A 19,251-nucleotide genomic window follows, 5' to 3' on the forward strand; every position below is an offset into this window, starting at 1 on the left:
TGCTTTATTTAATTTGTAAATTCAAGATTCTTCAAGATCATTGGCTGCACCATCTATTGTAGACGCTTTACCACCGTAAACCTAACCCCGTACCTGGTGTTACACCTAAACACCACAGGGTGACACCCTGGGGTGATATCGTTTATGGTGACCGAATACACTGACGAAACCTGAGGCTCTGAGGCCTCTACTCCGGGCCTGATATATTTACGTTTACATAAAACAAAATTATAAACTGTCTTATATATATATACGTAGCTACATTCCACTCTCACCTGTAGGTATTCCTTTATTCAAACACAGCCAGTATACTATCGCATAAACATCGTTATTTCCAGCAGGACGACCGCATAAAGCGCGACCCTCTTAAATAAATTCCCCTTTATTGTGTTATCATGAGTTCTAGAGAAATTTCACACCTTCACAGGAAATTCCACTCGGAATTTTCGCACGTACAAAATTATAAAGAAACGTTTTTATTAAAGCATACGTTTTGCTTAGTCGCTGCTGGTGGCATTAAGCTGCGTTTAGCCGTTAATATGGAATGAAGTAGTATTTTTTAGTGTTTTAAGTCGATAATCGGTTAAAGAGATTTTAAAATTTGAATGGCACGAAATTTTAAAATCTCTTCAACTTTATTGCATAAAATACAAAAATAATGTACAAATGGCGGACTTAATGCATAATGGCCAGCTCTCAATTATCTTTATTAGACCATGACGATCCTCCTCTTTGGGAGATAAATAGTGATGTACCGACTATGGTTTTGGCCGACTAGCCGATAAGGCGACTAATCGGCGCTCGGATGGCCGATTAGTCGGCCGACTAGTCGGCTAGTCGGCCAAGTTCGTTTCTTCCATTCGTTACTTCCTGATGAAGATTACATTCGTATGGCAAATGTACTTAGCTTTATTCAAGTTAGTATGCATTAGAAAAACAATTTTTTTGCTCCTTGCGTCGTCGCGCTTTCAATATCAACTGAAAGATGTTCCGTGCTACAGCGACGATACACCTACGTTACCTATACCTACATGAATTTAATATGAACACAGGCACATTTTGTACCCTAAATACGTATTATTGATGTCCTGCTTTCTGTAATTAATAATAGGCAGACTAATCGGCCTTTCTTGCCGACTAGTCGCCGACTAATCGCCGACTACAAATGGCCGATGATTTTGAGTACCTATGGCATTTTGGCATGTTTAAAGTTGGTAGTTTTTGACGATCGCGATGTGAGTTCTTATAATTTTGGTTCACGCAAATTTGTATTGTAATTTATATTATGTAATAAAATAATCTACCTAATCCAATAACAGGTTCCTTCCACATGGAATTACAAGCAGTGCCAGAGGGCAGGACATATTGCTCTATTTTGTATGGCGACCATGTAATAAATCAATAAATGCAAAAAAATGTGATGGACCAATCATCTGGTAAAGGTGCTGAAGTTAGCTAGATGAGAGTAGCAATGTCAAGAGATCGAGAACCACCGTTAGGGAAGGCTTTTGTCCAATTGTACGGCTTTTTAGGGTTCCGTAGCCAAATGGCAAAAAACGGAACCCTTATGGATTCGTCTGTCCGTATGTCACAGCCACTTTTTTCCGAAACTATGAGAACTATACTGTTGAAACTTGGTAAATAGATGTATTCTGTGAACCGCATTAAGATTTTCACACAAAAATAGAAAAAAAAAATTTTTACAGTACATATGGGGCTACTTTTCCGCACTAGTGCGTAAAATAGCACTTTTCGTGCGATGTCGAAACTTTAAAGTGCCATATGTACTGTAAAACGTTGTTCGATACACGTGCGAATAGGTAATTCGCAACTCGTGTCGATTTAAAACACTCCCTTCGGTCGTGTTTTAATTTATCGCCACTCGTTTCGAATTTCCTCTTTTTCGCACTTGTATCGAAAATAGCTATTTTCATTCAACCCATACGTGTGGGGTATCTATGGATAGGTCTTCAAAAATGATATTGAGGTTTCTAATATCATTTTTTTCTAAACTGAATAGTTTGCGCGAGAGACACTTCCAAAGTGGTAAAATGTGCCCCCCCCCCCCCGTAACTTCTAAAATAAGAGAATGATAAAACTAAAAAACCGGCCAAGTGCGAGTCGGACTCGCGCACGGAGGGTTCCGCACCATCAACAAAAAATAGAGCAAAACAAGCAAAAAAACGGTCACCCATCCAAGTACTGACCCCGCCCGACGTTGCTTAACTTCGGTCAAAAAGCACGTTTGTTGTATGGGAGCCCCACTTAAAATTTATTTTATTCTGTTTTTAGTATTTGTTGTTATAGCGGCAACAGAAATACATCATCTGTGAAAATTTCAACTGTCTAGCTATCACGGTTCGTGAGATACAGCCTGGTGACAGACGGACGGACGGACGGACGGACGGACGGACAGCGAAGTCTTAGTAATAGGGTCCCGTTTTTACCCTTTGGGTACGGAACCCTAAAAAAATATATGATGTACAGTCTCGATTCAGATTTTTAGTGCGAGATTTCGAATCGCCAATCTTGGTGCGAGATTGCATTCCCTATAGTGCCTACCCCCCAAAAACGGAGGGGAAAGGCTTGGATCCCCAGGTCCTATCTATGCTATATTTTTTCCTTCTCTTAGGAACTAGGGCAAGTTATATATCATTTTCATCGAAGGCCGAAAAAATATGTGACACGCTCTTATGGCTCTACAAATAAGATCGTGTCAGATATGTTTGCGGCCTTTGTTGTTTAACATATTATTTATTGCAGGTGACTGTACAACAACAAAGAAACACCGATGAATACATTCGTATCATAACGTTCGATAGGTAGCGTATTCCCACACTCGCCGTATTTTGGTCGCGATAAAAAGGAAAGGACCCTTCATAGACCCTTCTGCGTCTATCGGATGTCGTAGAGATAGTTTTCGTATGGAGGCTGCTATTATTGGAGTATGCGACATTCTTGTTATGACGAAGCTTCCGTGAGACACAGGCTTAAATATATTAAAACGGGTAACTCGGTATCTTGAGTATAACTAAAATAAATTTTCCAAAGAAGCTTCTTAGGTATCAACTTTGTTTTTTTTTAAAACGGCCTATATCGTGAATTTTATGTAAAATATCGAGCACTATCAGGGTGGAATCACATCTGTCAGCATCGAGCCGCATTTTATATATGAGAAATCGCTCGTTAGTATGAAGATGCGTACGCATCGGAAAGCTGAAAGCATGCGTAGGTACGCATCTTCATACTAACGAGCGATTTCTCATATATAAAATGCGGCTCGATGCTGACAGATGTGATTCTACCCTCATCATATTTATATGCAATTGTTAATCGCTAAATATGACATGGTGTACTTGTGAACGTAAAAAGGTTACGTATAATTAAAAAACGTTTTGCTTAATAAATATTTATTATTTGTCCTCTTTATTTTCAATATTCCTTCTTCCATTTCTTGATGAAATTATTTCGAGAACCTTTTAAGCAAGTTTATCGTCGCTAATTTGTCTGTTATTTTAAAGCTGACTTCAAGAATAGCCGCCCTGCTCACGGAAGGGTGCATAGTGAGTCTGGCAGCGCTTAATTGGATCCAACGAAGATTTCCCAAAGGCTACTGTCAGTTAGCACTCGCTCTACAACACAACCTGAACAATTATGCAACTGAGATTTTTATTTGAACAATCGACCTGGATAGCTTTTTATAATTTTATGGTTTTAGCAAAGTTACCCCTTCGAATTTGACTCCGTATAATATGCCGTTATTACAAAATAAAGAGGTGCAAACAAACAAACTTTATTATCATAGAGAAATCTGTAGTAATTAGACCGCCACACTTTATCACTATAGTATAAAACAAAGTCGCTTCCGGCTGTCTGTCTGTCCCTGTGTATGCGTAGATCTTTAAAACTACGCAACGAATTTTGATGCGGTTTTTAGGGTTCCGTAGCCATATGGCAAAAAACGGAACCCTTATAGATTCGTCATGTCTGTCTGTCTGTCTGTCCGTCTGTCCGTCTGTCTGTCCGTCCGTATGTCACAGCCACTTTTCTCCGAAACTATAAGAACTATACTGTTGAAACTTGGTAAGTAGATGTATTCTGTGAACCGCATTAAGATTTTCACACAAAAATAGAAAAAACACAATAAATTTTTGGGGTTCCCCATACTTCGAACTGAAACTCAAAATTTTTTTTTTCATCAAACCCATACGTGTGGGGTATCTATGGATAGGTCTTCAAAAATGATATTGAGGTTTCTAATATCATTTTTTTCTAAACTGAATAGTTTGCGCGAGAGACACTTCCAAAGTGGTAAAATGTGTGACCCCCCCCCCCTGTAACTTCTAAAATAAGAGAATGATAAAACTAAAAAAAATATATGATGTACATTACCATGTAAACTTCCACCGAAAATTGGTTTGAACGAGATCTAGTAAGTAGTTTTTTTTTATACGTCATAAATCGCCTAAATACGGAACCCTTCATGGGCGAGTCCGACTCGAACTTGGCCGCTTTTTTTAATAGATAGAATGATTCAAGAGAAAGGTTTAGGTATAAATTGTTAACCCGTGCGAAGCCGGGGTGGGTCGCTAGTATTCAATAATGCGTGTTTAAACTCTTTCTGATGACTTGTAGAAAATCGTATAAAATGTTTCGTGTCAAAATTACGATTATGATCAACATACGATTTTCAAATTGCGAGCAATCCTGAAATACAAATGAATTATACCTCTCAAAAGTCCTTAATTATTCGGTGGACTAAACTCACTGACCCACTTTATTTTATCACACAAAATAAATAAAAACAGGCAGGTAGATGTTTGTAGATGTTTCATCCAAACGCCTGTTGCTCTGGCCACACCGGAATCCCGAAGGGCCTCGTTAGCCGATTACAAGTCTAATGTTTTCGATTTTGCCGTAAAAAAGAAAGCGGTTATCTGCCCACGGACAATTTACTGACGCTAGGGCGGGACGCTGCCGGCATACAATAAAATAAAAGGCATTTTTTTGCCTGAAGTGCCATCCAGACGGTGCCACAGAATAAATAATAGTACATACTAAGTACAGAAGACTCACTCTCTAACAAAACGCGTCTGTTACGATCAGCACAGATATGGCCGCTAGGTGGCGACAGCGCCACGCGCGGCTTATGGCTTTCCCCAAAATTGGGGTGGAACGGATGTACTTTTAGCTACCTGTAGCAAAGCGATGAAATCGCAGAGTGAGCCACGCCACTTTATTCTCGACATTTTATTCTCCCCGCCACCTCGTAATACCTTAGATAGTCGGTAGTGACCCTGCCTACGAAGCAGGAGTAGGTCCTGCGGTCAAATCCTGGTAAGGGCATTTATGTGTTCATCACAGATATTTGTACCTGAGTTATGGGTGTTTTCTATGTATTTAAGTATTTATAAGGATATAATAGATGATATCTGAATATTGATATTTGTGTTGTGTATAGTGTTTGATATTTTAACTTTTAAATAATGCAAACTCATTTTGAAATAACAAGGATTTAAGGAACGCGTGTATGAAAAAAATTGCTGACAGTTACAGTCACAGTGTCATTGTATCCTAGAAACCACACGAATAAAGCAAATCATAATTTTCCGATTCAATCCTCAGGGTTAAGTTAAATAGTGCTGTGTGTAAGAAAATACTGAACTAGCGGAGGGCTCTGCACAGCGCCAGCGACACACTACAACCGTAAGCCAAGTAGTATTTTACGTAGTAGTAAACGCGCAGCGCAGGTGTGTCACAATGCGTGTTGCCAATCCTTTCAAAGGTCCTCTTTAAAGAACCTCGATACTGCCCTTGAGAAAATCTCAGCCTTGAGTATAAACTTACCTTTAACTTGTTACTCATCGATATCCGTTCATCCCTGCCCCGTCTCTCGCGGTGCCTCGTTATGTCTCTCCGAGGGCTGCGCTGTATTTGAGGAGAAAAGAAATACCGAAAATTGGCCTAATCTTACACCTCGCGCGATAATCTTCGCTCCGGCACGCAAAATTGCCAAGAAACGCTTTTTCCCTCGCCGATCAACCTAATTTTCAACATAAAAGGACGCTGATGGCGATGATAAGTTTTAACTGATTTTGCATTTGTGTTAAAAAATAATGTAGAATATTTACAGTATCAGCAAAGAGAATAGATTTTATAGAGAGTTATTGTCATGATAAATTATGTAGGCACAGTAAATAGCCATTTGCCTTTGGTCCTTATTCTATCACTGATATGTGTTAATTTGTAAATATTGAAATTAACGCCATCTCGCCGAGCATAGGCCAAAGGTATGGTGCAATCTTTTCGAACGATGGCGCCATAACCTTCCCCAATTATATGAAAGTGGCCGACAGAAGTGTAACTTATAATCTTTGAATCAGGATTTACCAGTTTTAGGGTAAATTTTTCTAAAGTCCCCAGCCCTAGTAGCACGGTCGCATTTTTATCGTTTATCGCCATACCTGTCACGTTCTAACAAGTATGTAAGCGCAAAAGTGACGGGCATAGTGATAGTCGATAAAAATGGAACCGTGCTGAGCCTGCAGTTGTCGTTATCGTTGTGTGATACGTGACGATACGACACGATACGTGTCCGCCCTGTGACATATGTCTCTGTTAGCCCTGAGCGCAACAATTGGATAACAACCGACTGGCGGCTCGCCAGTGCTCGGGTCGGACGTGTGAGCCCGCGAACGATACAATATTAGAGTATTGAGTATAAACATCAGTAATCGATCCAATGAACACGTCACTTTACCAAAGGTGACGTTCGGGTGTCAACTGCAGCTTTCATTAGTAATGCGGCGTCGTTGTTGCCGCCACTGTAATCTGTCAATTTCCTTGACAAAATGAGCGTCGTTCGTCGCTGCATTACTACCGTGATTATGCTGTTCATTCTGTCACTCGTTTCTAGACAATAAACAGGTTTTTGATGCCTAGGAAAATTTAATAGCAACAGTTTCACTTCGGAAATCCGCCCAAAATTAACTTAATATTCTAAGAGCGATTTGACCAATAGAACAGAGATTAAATAACTAAATAAATAATTCATAAATGTAGCCCTAAATTAGCCTGAGGCATTGTTCCCAAGACACTGCAGAGTTGATACCACTATGATTCTTTGCCCTTGTTTTAGTTTATTAAAAACTAAACTAGCACAGGGACCCGTAAAACCTCTTAAAATACCTACATTTCTTCAATGACCGCTAAGATTCACTTAGATATTTAAATGATTACGATTACGAGTAAAGAAATTGATTTTATGTGATATAAAATAATTTACTTTTTTACCTAATGAAAACAGTCATAGGGTAAGTGTCGGTATAATAAATAAAAAATTCTAATATTTTATGCTTCTAAATAAATAACGGAATACTAATTGAATTATCGATTTACCTATAAGGTAAATGTGTCTAATTTCGTCCAAGTGGCGTATGTTTCTTTGATTTTCAATCGCAGGAAAAGAAACCCATCTTCTTTTGATTGGTGAAACTAAAAGCAATCGCTGCTTTGTCGATGAAATTATCAATTTTCTTCGTGAACCGAGAAAAACGCTAGTGGACGTAATAGCCCCTATGACGGAATTAGCCACATTGACCTTAACAAAAGAACACTAAAAAGGAGCTGCCACTCATCTTGAGTCTTGACTCGTGACATCTTGTTGCGACGCAGGTTTTCAGGGCAACCTGGGGAAAAACGAAAGCTAAACATTTAACAAGGCATAACAAAAGTGAACTTTCTGTGCAAAAAAAGAATAAGAGAAGGCTCGTTAGCACATCAAAATGTGTGGAACAAAGAAGATAAGTAATATTTAGATGTATCGTTTTAGTGCCCCGGTACAAATACTGAGAGCAAACAATTTTTATGACTGTATTCTAACTAGCTAAAGAGTTCTAAAAAACCAAATTGTAGCGTAATATTTCTCTTATATGCAAAATGTAATCGTAAATGCAAAATACAAGACTTATTTGCCTCATTTTACGGCAGCGGGTATTCAGCATTCTCCTAAAAGTGTAAATAAAATGCTTATGTAAGACCCTCCGGTGTAATAAAAATCCACTATCACCTAGCTGTGGCTAAATCAGTGCATTTTAAATTTGCGGCCAGTGTACTCTCGGGAACAAAGTGCAATTGAATTAAAGGTTTTTTAAATACTTAAATAGACCATTAGTGCTTTGCAATATTCTTAGCCTTCTCGGGACTAGACTACTATAAACAGGTTTACTTATTAAATTAGCAAAGTATTTTAAGACCCCCGGAATGTTTTAACACATTTGATTTTCAATTAATATTATAACAACGTTTTGAAACGTAGTTTTTGATATGATTTTTTTTTTCTTTATCAGTGCTAAAGTTTTAGTTGTGTATTAATTACCTACCTAGTTTCAATGATGTTACTTACCTTTGCTCTTAAAGTAAACGATTAGTATATGACTTACTTTCATACTCATACGTTTTACGTACGTAGTTGTGTTGTTCACCTTCACTGCACCGATTTAATTTTTCTTTTCTAAACCTAAACCAATTATCACAATTTATAACATCCCAAAATTACGTTTGGACCGGTTGTAGGGACTTATTTTTCTACGCTATAAGAATAGTCGTAAATAAAACAACAGTCTGTCAAATAATTTCCCCTGAAGCTTATAAACTACACCAGGGGTCATCAAATGGCGGACCGTGGTCCGGATACGGACCGCCATCCGCCAACCTATTTTGTGCGGACCTTAAGTATACAGTAATTTGTATTAATTTACTGAGTACGTATTCTAATACAATGTATTCCGCGCTTTGTCTTTGTTGCCGTCGATTTGACAACTGAGTCAACATAATATATTTTTGAAACAGCATTTCTTCATTAACTTCATTAAAAATAAATTTTGATCTCAACTTACTGATGATCATCTCTAGGATTTAATGACAATAGCTTGCACCAACTTTACTCCAAACTTTAGATAAATAGTTCAAGGCAAATATGTCGTTTTTCACATTGCTTATGTAAGGAAACCCCTTATTACTTCTATACGGACGGAAAAAGACCGCGATGGTAATTTTGTTTTAAAAACCGGACCCCTGAACCCATTAATTGGTGACCCCTGAACCACCAAATACCTATAAAATAATCATCTACCGGTATTTCAAGTCAAGTTGACTGTACATATGCCGTGGAATAGTTGGTACGCGCGAAGAGAGCGTTTCCCTGTACCGCGATTGTAAAAAGAGAGTTTTACGGTCTTCGGAGAGGAGGGGATGGGGGTGGGGGGAAAGGTCGTATGTTCTTATTTGTGCTGGAACGTGACCGCAGCTTTGCATTTTACTTGAGTGTGTTAGAATGTAATAATTTGAATTTTAATTACTGCGGATATTATGTTCTTATTTAATCGGAATTGTTTTAAGCATCCATTGATTACAATATTTTTTCGTATTTGCTAGTTAAAAACGACTTTTTTTGTGGTTTGGGACATTAGGTAGTTTTTATTATAATACTTATAGTAAAACTGAACTTCGTGCTATAAACTTAAAAAGTGTCATCCTTTTGTTTAGTAGATATGTATTTTCATTTTTATGACATCGAATCCATACAACTCCCCTTATCCATATAAGGGGTATCTTAAAAGTTTAAGTTAACATTACCTATTAATGATGTCAAATGACTATAGGTAGAGGGAATAAGTTTAGTCGGTCTACGCTAAGTTTGCTACGATTTGACAGTAATAATGCCATATTTGAATGAGCACTTGACGTGAAAACTTAGCATTGTCGGACTTTACTTAAATTTAAAGATATCCAAATTGTTTATATTTTATTAAATGAAACTCAACAATAACCTCACAAATAACGTAATCAAATAAAGGACGATATGTTGTTACTATTTAATGGACCATGCACCTTATACCTAAACCAAAAAGGATATTAAATACACATCTTGAGTTCACGATCTATAAATTAAATAAATTATTAAAGTAGATAATTAAGTTAGTACGGGTACAAAAGTACTTAGCCATTTTTCTCATAGAATAAAAATGGAAAGTCACAAGTGTACAACAACCTACGCTATCTACAAATGAGGAAAGAAGAGTAAAACTTGTCGGGGTTCACTTGCCTGCCCCCATATCCATTATTTAAGTCTAAAGTGTCGTTTCTGCGAAAGAATCGTGGAATTCACTTTAAAATCTATATGCAAGGATTGACCCGACATTTGTGACTGAAACGGGAAGGAGTTTTGTAACTCCTAATGATAAGGAATAACTATGTCAGATATTTTACAAGCTGTTCTAGATTAAGCATTTATATATTAGAGAAGGAAGAATGTAACGTTATCCAAAAATGCCTAGTCTTCTAACAATCTTTTAAATATCACATTGAGACGTTGGATAGACTTAATATTGCAACTGATCAAAGACGCATCCAAAGAAACGACACTATTGTAAAATCGTATAAAAAACCTACTTAATCAATCGAAATAAATTAGTTGAAAATGAAGCTGAAATGCATTCGTAGTTACAGTAAGGTAAATAAGTTATCTAACTAGCGAGAGGCTAGTCTACGTTAGCGAGGACACGTATCACATTGCGTATAGCACGGATTAGATAAACTATAAACACACTTCCCACTATCGATCCTGCTCACACTTTTTAAGTTGTTTGCTATCCAAATGTGTGATAAAAAAAAGACAGCACTCTACCCAACACGTAAGTCTTTACGATTTTAAGTACATGCAATAAATAGACTAACTAGATTTTAAGTAGATAAGACTAGATATTCTCTCAGTACCAAATTTGAATTTCTCTCTGTTATTCTTTTAATTATTTTTTTGAATAATTTAGAGAGAATATTAATTATTTTCAAACAAAAAGCTGCAATAATCCATCTATATCACGATAATTGGAAGCGATAGTAGTAAATACTAAACCTGTACATAGTGTACATGTAACGATTAATTAAACATGGCACGCACGCGTTACGTATATACTTATTGAAACCGTATCATTATTGTGAAAGAAGAGAAAATTAATAAGTACAGTAGCGAGAGATAAAAAGTCTAACAGAGGCTACCTTAAATCTAAATTTACACCATCGGTCGTTTCGATTTGTACATCTTACATGAATTAAACTCTAGCACATGGCAGATTTCGTAACCTAAGCGTACGTATGTACTCAACCAATTTGAATGCATTGCTTTCGCAACGCAGCAAATGTTTTCTTTTCAATTATTTACGAAATGTGCCAGGTGGTCGCAATTATGTTCATATGTTACAGTAAATTAACTTAAGATTATAGCGCCTATTCATCGGTGCCCGTGATCCACTGCAGGTATTTGAAGGAGCGAGACTGCAGGGGGCTGGCGCGGGAGTCCTGGCCGTAGGTGCGCGGGTGGTGGTAGTTCGCCTGCTCTCTGTAACGTACAAATAAATATACTTATAAAATAAATGTCTTGATCCGTAACAATCTACCCTTGTACCAAGGGGTACAAGGCGGCGGGGCGTATTCAAGGGAATAAGCCACAAAATCCTGACATGTGTTATATGCGATAATTATGCGTGAGCAACTACAAAAAGAAGGTCAAACCAAGAAGCTTTGTGCGACAACAGATTGAAATGCATACCTAAATTGGAACAGATAACAAATAAGTATGACTTCTGATAAAAACCAGCAATCAAACCAGTAATAAATATGAAAATAACGTAAATGTGTTTGCAAAATATATGGGTCATGTCACGTTACATTGCAAATAAGTAGTCTGTTTAATGAAATATTAAATAAGTCAAGTCAAGTCATCTTTGTTAGTAGAAAAAAGTAGCAATTATGAAAAATGTAGACGCGATCATTCGACCTCCCTTGCAAAATTTAAATTACACGCCTTTTTCTACTGACGAAGTTGGCTTGTCAGAGTATAAATGTTATGGGGCGTTAATACACAAATTGACTAAGTCCCACAAATGTATGTTGTTTTGTCATTATTTCCGAAATAAAACAAAATAAGAAAATATTGTCTTACCTAGGTTCAGCTGAGGCACGTGCGTGGTAAGCAGGCACATTGGGGTTATGATAACCCTTCGAGTGGGGAGCGTTGGCCGGCGTCAGGGTCTGGCCCCGCACGGCCTGGTGCTCCGACAGGATCGGCCCGCTGTAGTTGTTCGGGTTGAAGCGGTCCACCGACACGCCGCGCGGCCTCTCTGTCGCGGGCGCCTCCGCACTCTTCACGTACGAACTCATTGGCCTGTTTCTTCCCAAAGTGTTGCTCTTTGCCCATTCATGAGATTCAGATACCAATTCAGATTCGAAACTCCTCTCGCGCCACGACTGCGGCCGAAGGGTCTGGCTCCAGGATGGGGTAGGCGTATATTGCACGTTCGGGGTAGCGGGCTTAGCGTAGTTAGGTTCGGATTCCCACGGCGGATTTACGGACGTTTGCTGTGTCTGGTATTGGCTCTGAGAAGTCTTCTCTGTAAATTCCCTGAGCTCCTTCCGCCACTGTGGCTCAACCGGTTCGGCCGGCTGCTCATTGTTATCATAATAATACTGTGGGGACGGGTCGGGTTGAGCTTGGTATTTACCCTCGCCGGGTACGTAGTTAGATTCTGGAACGGTGATGTAACGTCTTTCATATTCGCTATAATAAGTTTTGCGTCCAGGCTGTGGACGAGGTTCTGCGACATTTACGTTTTTAACGAACGATTGGTTTGGCGCCGGTGGCACGTAGGCTTTAGGAGGGGGCTTGGAGAACTTGGTTTTAGGCGGTGTTGGTGTCCATCCCGGATGTGTGTTAGGGCTAAATGTGCTTGATGCGGGGGGTGGCTGAGGCAAGTCTGCTCTCGGCTGATAGAAGCTCGCTGAAGTAGGAGCTACGTAGTTGGGGTCCTGTTCCCATGGAGGAGGGACGTAGGAAGAAGAATACTGCTGTGAAGACTTCTGATAGCTTTGTGTATCGTATGGTGAGTAAGATTGATTAGATTGAACGTTAATTGATGGGACGGTGTCAACGGAGCTGAGGTTGTTGTTGCCCCAGCTTGAGGGCTGGGGGGTGTAGGATGGATAACTATTCTGTTGATAGGTGGTTGACACTTTGGAGTAGTCTTGTGTACTTTGAGTGTATGAGGGCTGGTATTGTGGCTGAGGCTGGGGCTGAGGCTGGGGCTGAGGTTGCTGCTGGTTCCACAGCTGGCTGGCGGGAGGGGCAGTGGTGGGCGTCACATTATTATAGAGAACATTCTCACTTCTATTTTGCTGGTACCACTGGGAGTTGGAGATTGTACTGGGCTTAACATTGCTGACATTGACAACTTCAGATTGGGGTTCATGAGCCCACTTTTGCTGTTCATAAGATTGGTTGTTAGATTGATTGCTATACTGACTGCTGTAGTTATTTTGATATACTTCTGAACCTGGCATCTGGCGTTCTGTGCTTAGCCTTTCTAAAAGCAAGCTGTGTCGTCTCTCTGTTTTTGGTGGTTCAGGAGTATAGGCAGGTTGGTAGGGTCTAGATGGAGAAATAGAAACTCTCTCACGATTGGGCGCAAAGTAGGTTTTCATTGTAGGAGGCCTGGATTGAGTTATTTCTTCATAGGCTTTGTCTAATGTCTTGGTTGTGCGGTTGACAGTGACAATATTTTCAACTCTGTTATATTCTGTTTGGGTACTTAATGAGCCCGTGGGCGCTGCAGTGTTTCTGATAATTTCGGTATTTTCCGTGTGAGTTCTTGACACTGTTTGAGACTCGCCTATTGGTTTAATTTCGATATCTTCCACCTTTTCAAGCGGTATCGATGGTTCTCTTAATGGCACCTTGGGTTCTGGCTGTGGCGCTGCTGGTACTGGTTTTTCTTCCTTAGGTTCTGGCTTTTCTTCTTTCGGCTCCGGTCTTGGTTCAGGTTTAGGTTCTTCTTTTTCAACTGGAGTTGGTTTGGGCGCCTCCTCGGGTTCCGATTCTATTTCTTCTTCGGTATATTCAGATTCTTCATCTTCTTCCTTGGATTTTGATTCTGGTTCTGGCTCAGGCTTTGATTCCAATTTTTTAGCATCTGCTTTTACCTCTTCTTCGGCTTCTTCATATTCTTCCTCTTCTTCTACTTCCTCTTCTTCCTCTGTTTTTTTTGTAACTTCTGCTTGTTTATTTTCTACGGGTTCAGGCTTTTTGACAACAACAACTTCTTCTTCCTCCTCCTCCTCTTCTTCATCTTCGTCCTCCTCTTGTTCTTCTTTTTTAGGCTCAGGTTTTGCTTCAGGGACTAGAACGGGTTTCTTTTCGACGATAACTTCTTCTGCTACTTCTTCTACCTCTTGTTTGGCCTCTGCTTGTTTGACTTCAACTTTTTCAGCCGTTTTTACAACCGCTTTAGTCTCTTTGACGGGTTCAATAACTTCTTCCTCTTCCTCTTCCTCTTCTTCTTCCTCCTCTTCCTGATCGTTGGATTGTACTTCTACTACTTTTTTAGATGTCGTAGTTACTGTACTTTCCGATTTGTTCACAGTTACTTCCTTGTGGCCATTTTCTTTAACAACTACAGCTTGTGACTCTTCTACTTCTTCTTCCGCTTCTTCTTCAGCTTCTTCTTCAACCTCTTCCTCAGAGTGTTCTTCTTTAGGAATAATTCTAGTTTGAGTTTGAGTTTTGATGGATGTCTTGCCATCGGTAGTAGTTTTAGTAATTGTTTTGGTTATTTCCTCCATTGAACCATCGGGCAAACTTTTTTTCATAACTTCAACGCTTGTTTCGACTTTTGTGCCTGATTTTTTAGCCGGCAACTTAACAACCAACTCTGCCTCGGCGTCGCCATTTTGATTTCCATTTTGATCTTTGACATTTGTAGTCGACTCTTCAACTTTTCTTTCCTTTTTAACTTGCTTTTTGACCACTTTCACTTGTTTCTGAAACATAAAAATCGTTATTAAGTAACTTCAATACTAATAATATGCTTTATTTTGTTTTTATTAACAATCAAAAGGTTTACAATGATATAGTTATATATATTTTCTTGGAAATGTTGATTGATGGTTTTGGAAATGGTGGTTGCGATATGGATTGATAAACATATTTAAATTGCAAGAAATTTTTTAAGTTTTTCTGCCAAAACTAGACACATTCAATGTTATTTTTTTATAAAATGCAAAATGTTTTATTTATGGAAATTAAACAATTTGAACTCACTATGTTATTTAACGACAAGTTCAATTTAAACAGGTTGTTAAGACTTTTACAAATCTTTAACATTGTAGACTAAATATGCATAGCAGATAAGATAAACACATAAATATATATAAATGTAATACGTATACAGTAATTTTACATCAACCTGATCGTCACTGATGTCCGACAGATCTGCAACAGGTTTAGTTTCTAAAGGATCGTGTATTGTTATAGTCACATCATTATCAGGTACTTCCACTGTAACATTCGATTTGTTATTTTCATCCATATCAACCGAGACATTTTCTAGTATTTTTGTTGGGTTAATATTCTCACTTTGTAGTGTTACCGGACTCCTTGATTTTGTATTATTATCAAATGATATCGGGTCAATACTTAATCCTGTTGTATTGCTAATTTCTGAAAATGCCGGCGTTTGACAATTTTCATAATTATTATATGAGGTTGGTTTATTATCCCTGGGATAGCTACAAGTTAAATTAGCATTTGAATCCAGTAAATTTTCTTTAGGTTCAGTTTTCATTTCTTTTATTAAGTCTTTTGATTGCATGTTTTGTTGAGAGTAAAAGGGTAGCGAAGAGTCTTTGTTTTCCGCGGTCTGATAAGTCAGATTTGGTGTTGTAGTAAAATATTCCGCATCAAAACACATTTCTGGCAAAGCTGGCGCCGTATATCCATCGCTGCCATAGCTTGTCCTCGCTGTGTTATTATTTGGCGAATAACCATATTCAAACATCGATACGGGTCTGTTGTTGTAAGTGTTTGTTTGGGAGAGCTGCAGCGCAGTTTTGTTTATGTTATTCTGAACTTGCGCAATGTGCGATTGAGGTGTAGGTTGAGGGTTCATGAACTGCGGCGCCTGTGGCGCTCTCTGAGATTCACGGCTCGGGTTAGTTCTCGACCTCAGTAACGACTTAGGGTTGGCCGGCAACGTAAAACCGGCTGGCAAGACTTGAACCGGCAAGCAACTGTAGTTAGGCACAGGCACTGGAGTGGACGGAGTTGGCGGCGACTGAATCGGATTCACCGGCACTTCAGGAACACCCTGGTTCATGGCGTTCCTCATCAACCTCTGCGCCATACGCTCGGATTTAATCTGCGAGAGGTCCAGCCCTCCCGGGAGGTAAGAGAACGGTTTCCTCTCCCGGCTCATCGCCCCGTGCAACGCCGACGGCGGATTCATAGCGCTGAAATAAGTTTTTCCAAATTACAATCGAATTTACGTTTATTGCACAGTTTATGGCCAGTATAAATATTCCAGTAAAAATGCCCGAAGCATCGAACGGACGTATACAATGGCATCGATTTGGCAATTTGACAAAACAGTAGAAAATAGATATGAGTTACTCACGAGGTCCGATGCTAACCGCAGGATATTATATTTACTTCCTGTATGCAGGGGGTGGGCGTTATCCCCGCGGCTCACGTGTGACACTGTGGCACTAGTATCGCTTTTCACATGTTGGGTTTATGTGACAGGTCGCGTATATTCGAGGCGGAACAGGGAACATGCAGATATGAATGCGGCGAGCGGTTAATTTTAGCGCGGAGTTGTAAACGGGCCGGTACGTTTGAATCCGGGAGGCGCGAGGCGGCGCGTGCGCCGATGGCCGCCTACTGCCGTCTGTGCGGACCCGCCATGTATTTTGGTCGCGGCCCCAATATTAACGGACGCCTCGTCTACAATTTGTCTTGAGCGAATCGTCACAACAACGGCCGATACTTTGGACTTCACGATTACTGTTTATGTATTTCTGCGGCTCCATTCATCCCTGTTCCATCTGTCACCTTATCAGCACGTTCGGCCACAGTAAAAGTGAAAACGTACTGTGCCTTACGCGCGAGTTATTTTCGTGCGCATTCAGTCTTTAGAAGGTCGGTCGTATTAGATGCAACTTAAACAGCTGCTCGTTTTTGGATTAAATAAATTGCCATCATTGTGCAAAGAACGCTTTCAATTTGTCATGATTAAAATATTAACATGTAAATAGTTCATAATTGTGGCGGCTTAAACTTGTCAAGATCGTCGAACTCTTTGTAAAACTTCGTAGATGCAAGGCTTAAAGAGAATTTTTAATGTTGAAATTATCTAGACTCGTCAGGTTCATCCACCTTTTTGGACGTAGAAATGTGTTGATTCGCACTAATAGTGGAGCGAACTCTTTATTTAAAAGCGAGTAAGATTTAGTGCGAACAGCGGCGAGGCTCGAAGCTGTGTTGCTCTTGGCTCTCCCCCAAACATCTGATTCGATGTTTCCTAGATTCATTGCACATTTAATGTTTGCATTAAAGGCTATTGAGTCTGCGCGAGTATCATGTTGCAATTAAATAATCGTTCAAGATAATAGAAAACTGTGTATTTTTAAAGTAAACGATGGTGTGAGCTACATTTAAAAGTTCTGTGCAATTAATAAAGTAGGTAAACAATTTGCTGATGTAAATCATTGCTATTAACAATATTTGCTAACGAATACTTATTCTGCTGGACGTATTATAGGTACATATGTGCATGTCTTGTTCCGTAAAATCATAAAATGTACACGCATCTACTATATCGCACTACGTAACAACTATTGCTGTAACTGGAATAGTCACAGGCCAATTCGAACGTATACTGTCATTTAGTTACCGTGCGTCTCGCTCGCGCCAATACATGTACGGACAAGTACGAGCAAACTGCACGATAACTGGATGACATTATTTAGATGTCATTTTGATGTCAGTGTGCGTCCGAATTGGCCTCTTATTCAATTATATTATATATCCTAATCACGCGAATTAAATTCCAACTGATTTTCCAATTTCTGTTACGGATATTATGCTTGATGGGTCATAATTGGCAAATAAACAATGTGTTGAAATAAAATAAACCAATTCGTGTCTGAAGGGCTTCAGTAAATACTTGGCCTCCTGGTACTTTTTTACGAGTTATCACGAATAACTGCCATATAACCTTTCAATTTTAGTTCTGTTTCAGCACGATATTTATTTATTTTACCAAAGAACAACAGATATCAGATATAAAATGACAGCTATAAAAGATCCGGTTTAAAAACCGCACTATTTATCGCTAGACCACGTGGGTCTATTTAAACAATTTTTATACCTATAGTAATTTATGGTTGAATAAAATAATTTATTCAAGCGGCGTTACTTTGCGGAAATCTATACTAATTAAAACAATAATATTACTTTACCAATCCGCGATGCAAGAACATGCTAGCCCCGTTATGCTATACCCGTTATAGTTTATTACGTATTTTTTTCCAGGCACTTACGGTTACGTAAAGCAATATTTTTGTTTTAATATTTATGAATGGACTAGATTGAATTAGGTAAGAATGTTTTTCTACGTTACGATTTACGATATAAGGTGTAAAAAGTACAAAAATCGCAAGAAGTAGTAGTAGAGGACTAACATGACCGAAGGGAATGTTTTAAATCGACACGAGCTGAGAATTACTTATTCGCACGTGTATCGTACAACATTTTACAGTATTTGACATAGGCACGTAAAGTGCTAATTAGTAGGTAGCACCTTATGTACTGTAAAATAATATTATTTACTCATTAAGCCTAGTAATGATTTAAACTGCCACCATGGAAAGTAACGGCCAAGCCATAGTTTTTGAAGTGAAAACTTCTTTACCGGACGTCGGTAACATAGTGAGGTGAGTTTTCACTTCTATCGGCACTCCCGGAGTGCAACCGTTGTTGCTTGTTTTTTAAGGCTTTGTAAAGTTAGGGCATAGGGGCTTGGCTTTTGCTGAGATCTGATGACTTTTTACAGTTAAAGTAAAAGCTAGAGTCTTGGCCGCCAATTTTACCTACTTGAAATGTTTTTGGTGGGACATACCTTCTGTAAAGTTCTTTGCTCACCTGCAAAACAACCCTCATAAAACATTTATTTGAGAGTTTCGTCTTCATTCTAATGTTTTATTGAAAGAAACTCCGATCCCTTCGAACTTTGTCATCATTGTAGATTAAATAAATATTGAAATGGAAAAACTGGGATTCATGAAGAGCATTGGGTTAAAACGTAAGTAGCGAACATAAATTCGTAATATATATTTTTTTTTTAATTCCATGCGTAGAATAAT

General features: G+C 38.9%; 1 protein-coding gene across 1 annotated transcript; it reads right to left on the reverse strand.

The window, feature by feature from the left end:
* Positions 1–10,757: 10,757 nt before the first annotated feature.
* Positions 10,758–16,846, reverse strand: LOC134658824 (titin-like). The gene is made up of 4 exons (XM_063514525.1): positions 16,503–16,846; positions 15,297–16,338; positions 12,002–14,871; positions 10,758–11,398 (listed from the first exon to the last, which is right to left on the reverse strand). Exons 2-4 carry the CDS (start codon positions 16,332–16,334, stop codon positions 11,287–11,289), a joined length of 4,020 nt encoding a protein of 1,339 aa, XP_063370595.1. The 5' UTR covers positions 16,335–16,338; positions 16,503–16,846; the 3' UTR covers positions 10,758–11,286.
* Between the last annotated feature and the right edge of the window lie 2,405 nt (positions 16,847–19,251).

This window comes from Cydia amplana, chromosome 1, assembly GCF_948474715.1.
Source record: "Cydia amplana chromosome 1, ilCydAmpl1.1, whole genome shotgun sequence".
Classification (NCBI taxonomy): domain Eukaryota; kingdom Metazoa; phylum Arthropoda; class Insecta; order Lepidoptera; family Tortricidae; genus Cydia; species Cydia amplana.

What these genes read in the sequence shown, in the direction of transcription:
- LOC134658824 (XM_063514525.1), bottom strand. Translation starts at nt 16,334, where the DNA reads ATGAATCCGCCGTCGGCGTTGCACGGGGCGATGAGCCGGGAGAGGAAA. An exon ending in CGGACATCAGTGACGATCAG is followed by an intron (nt 14,872 to 15,296) that starts GTTGATGTAAAA and finishes TTTATGTTTCAG; the next exon opens with AAACAAGTGAAAGTGGTCAA. An exon ending in CGTGCCTCAGCTGAACCTAG is followed by an intron (nt 11,399 to 12,001) that starts GTAAGACAATAT and finishes TGTACGTTACAG; the next exon opens with AGAGCAGGCGAACTACCACC.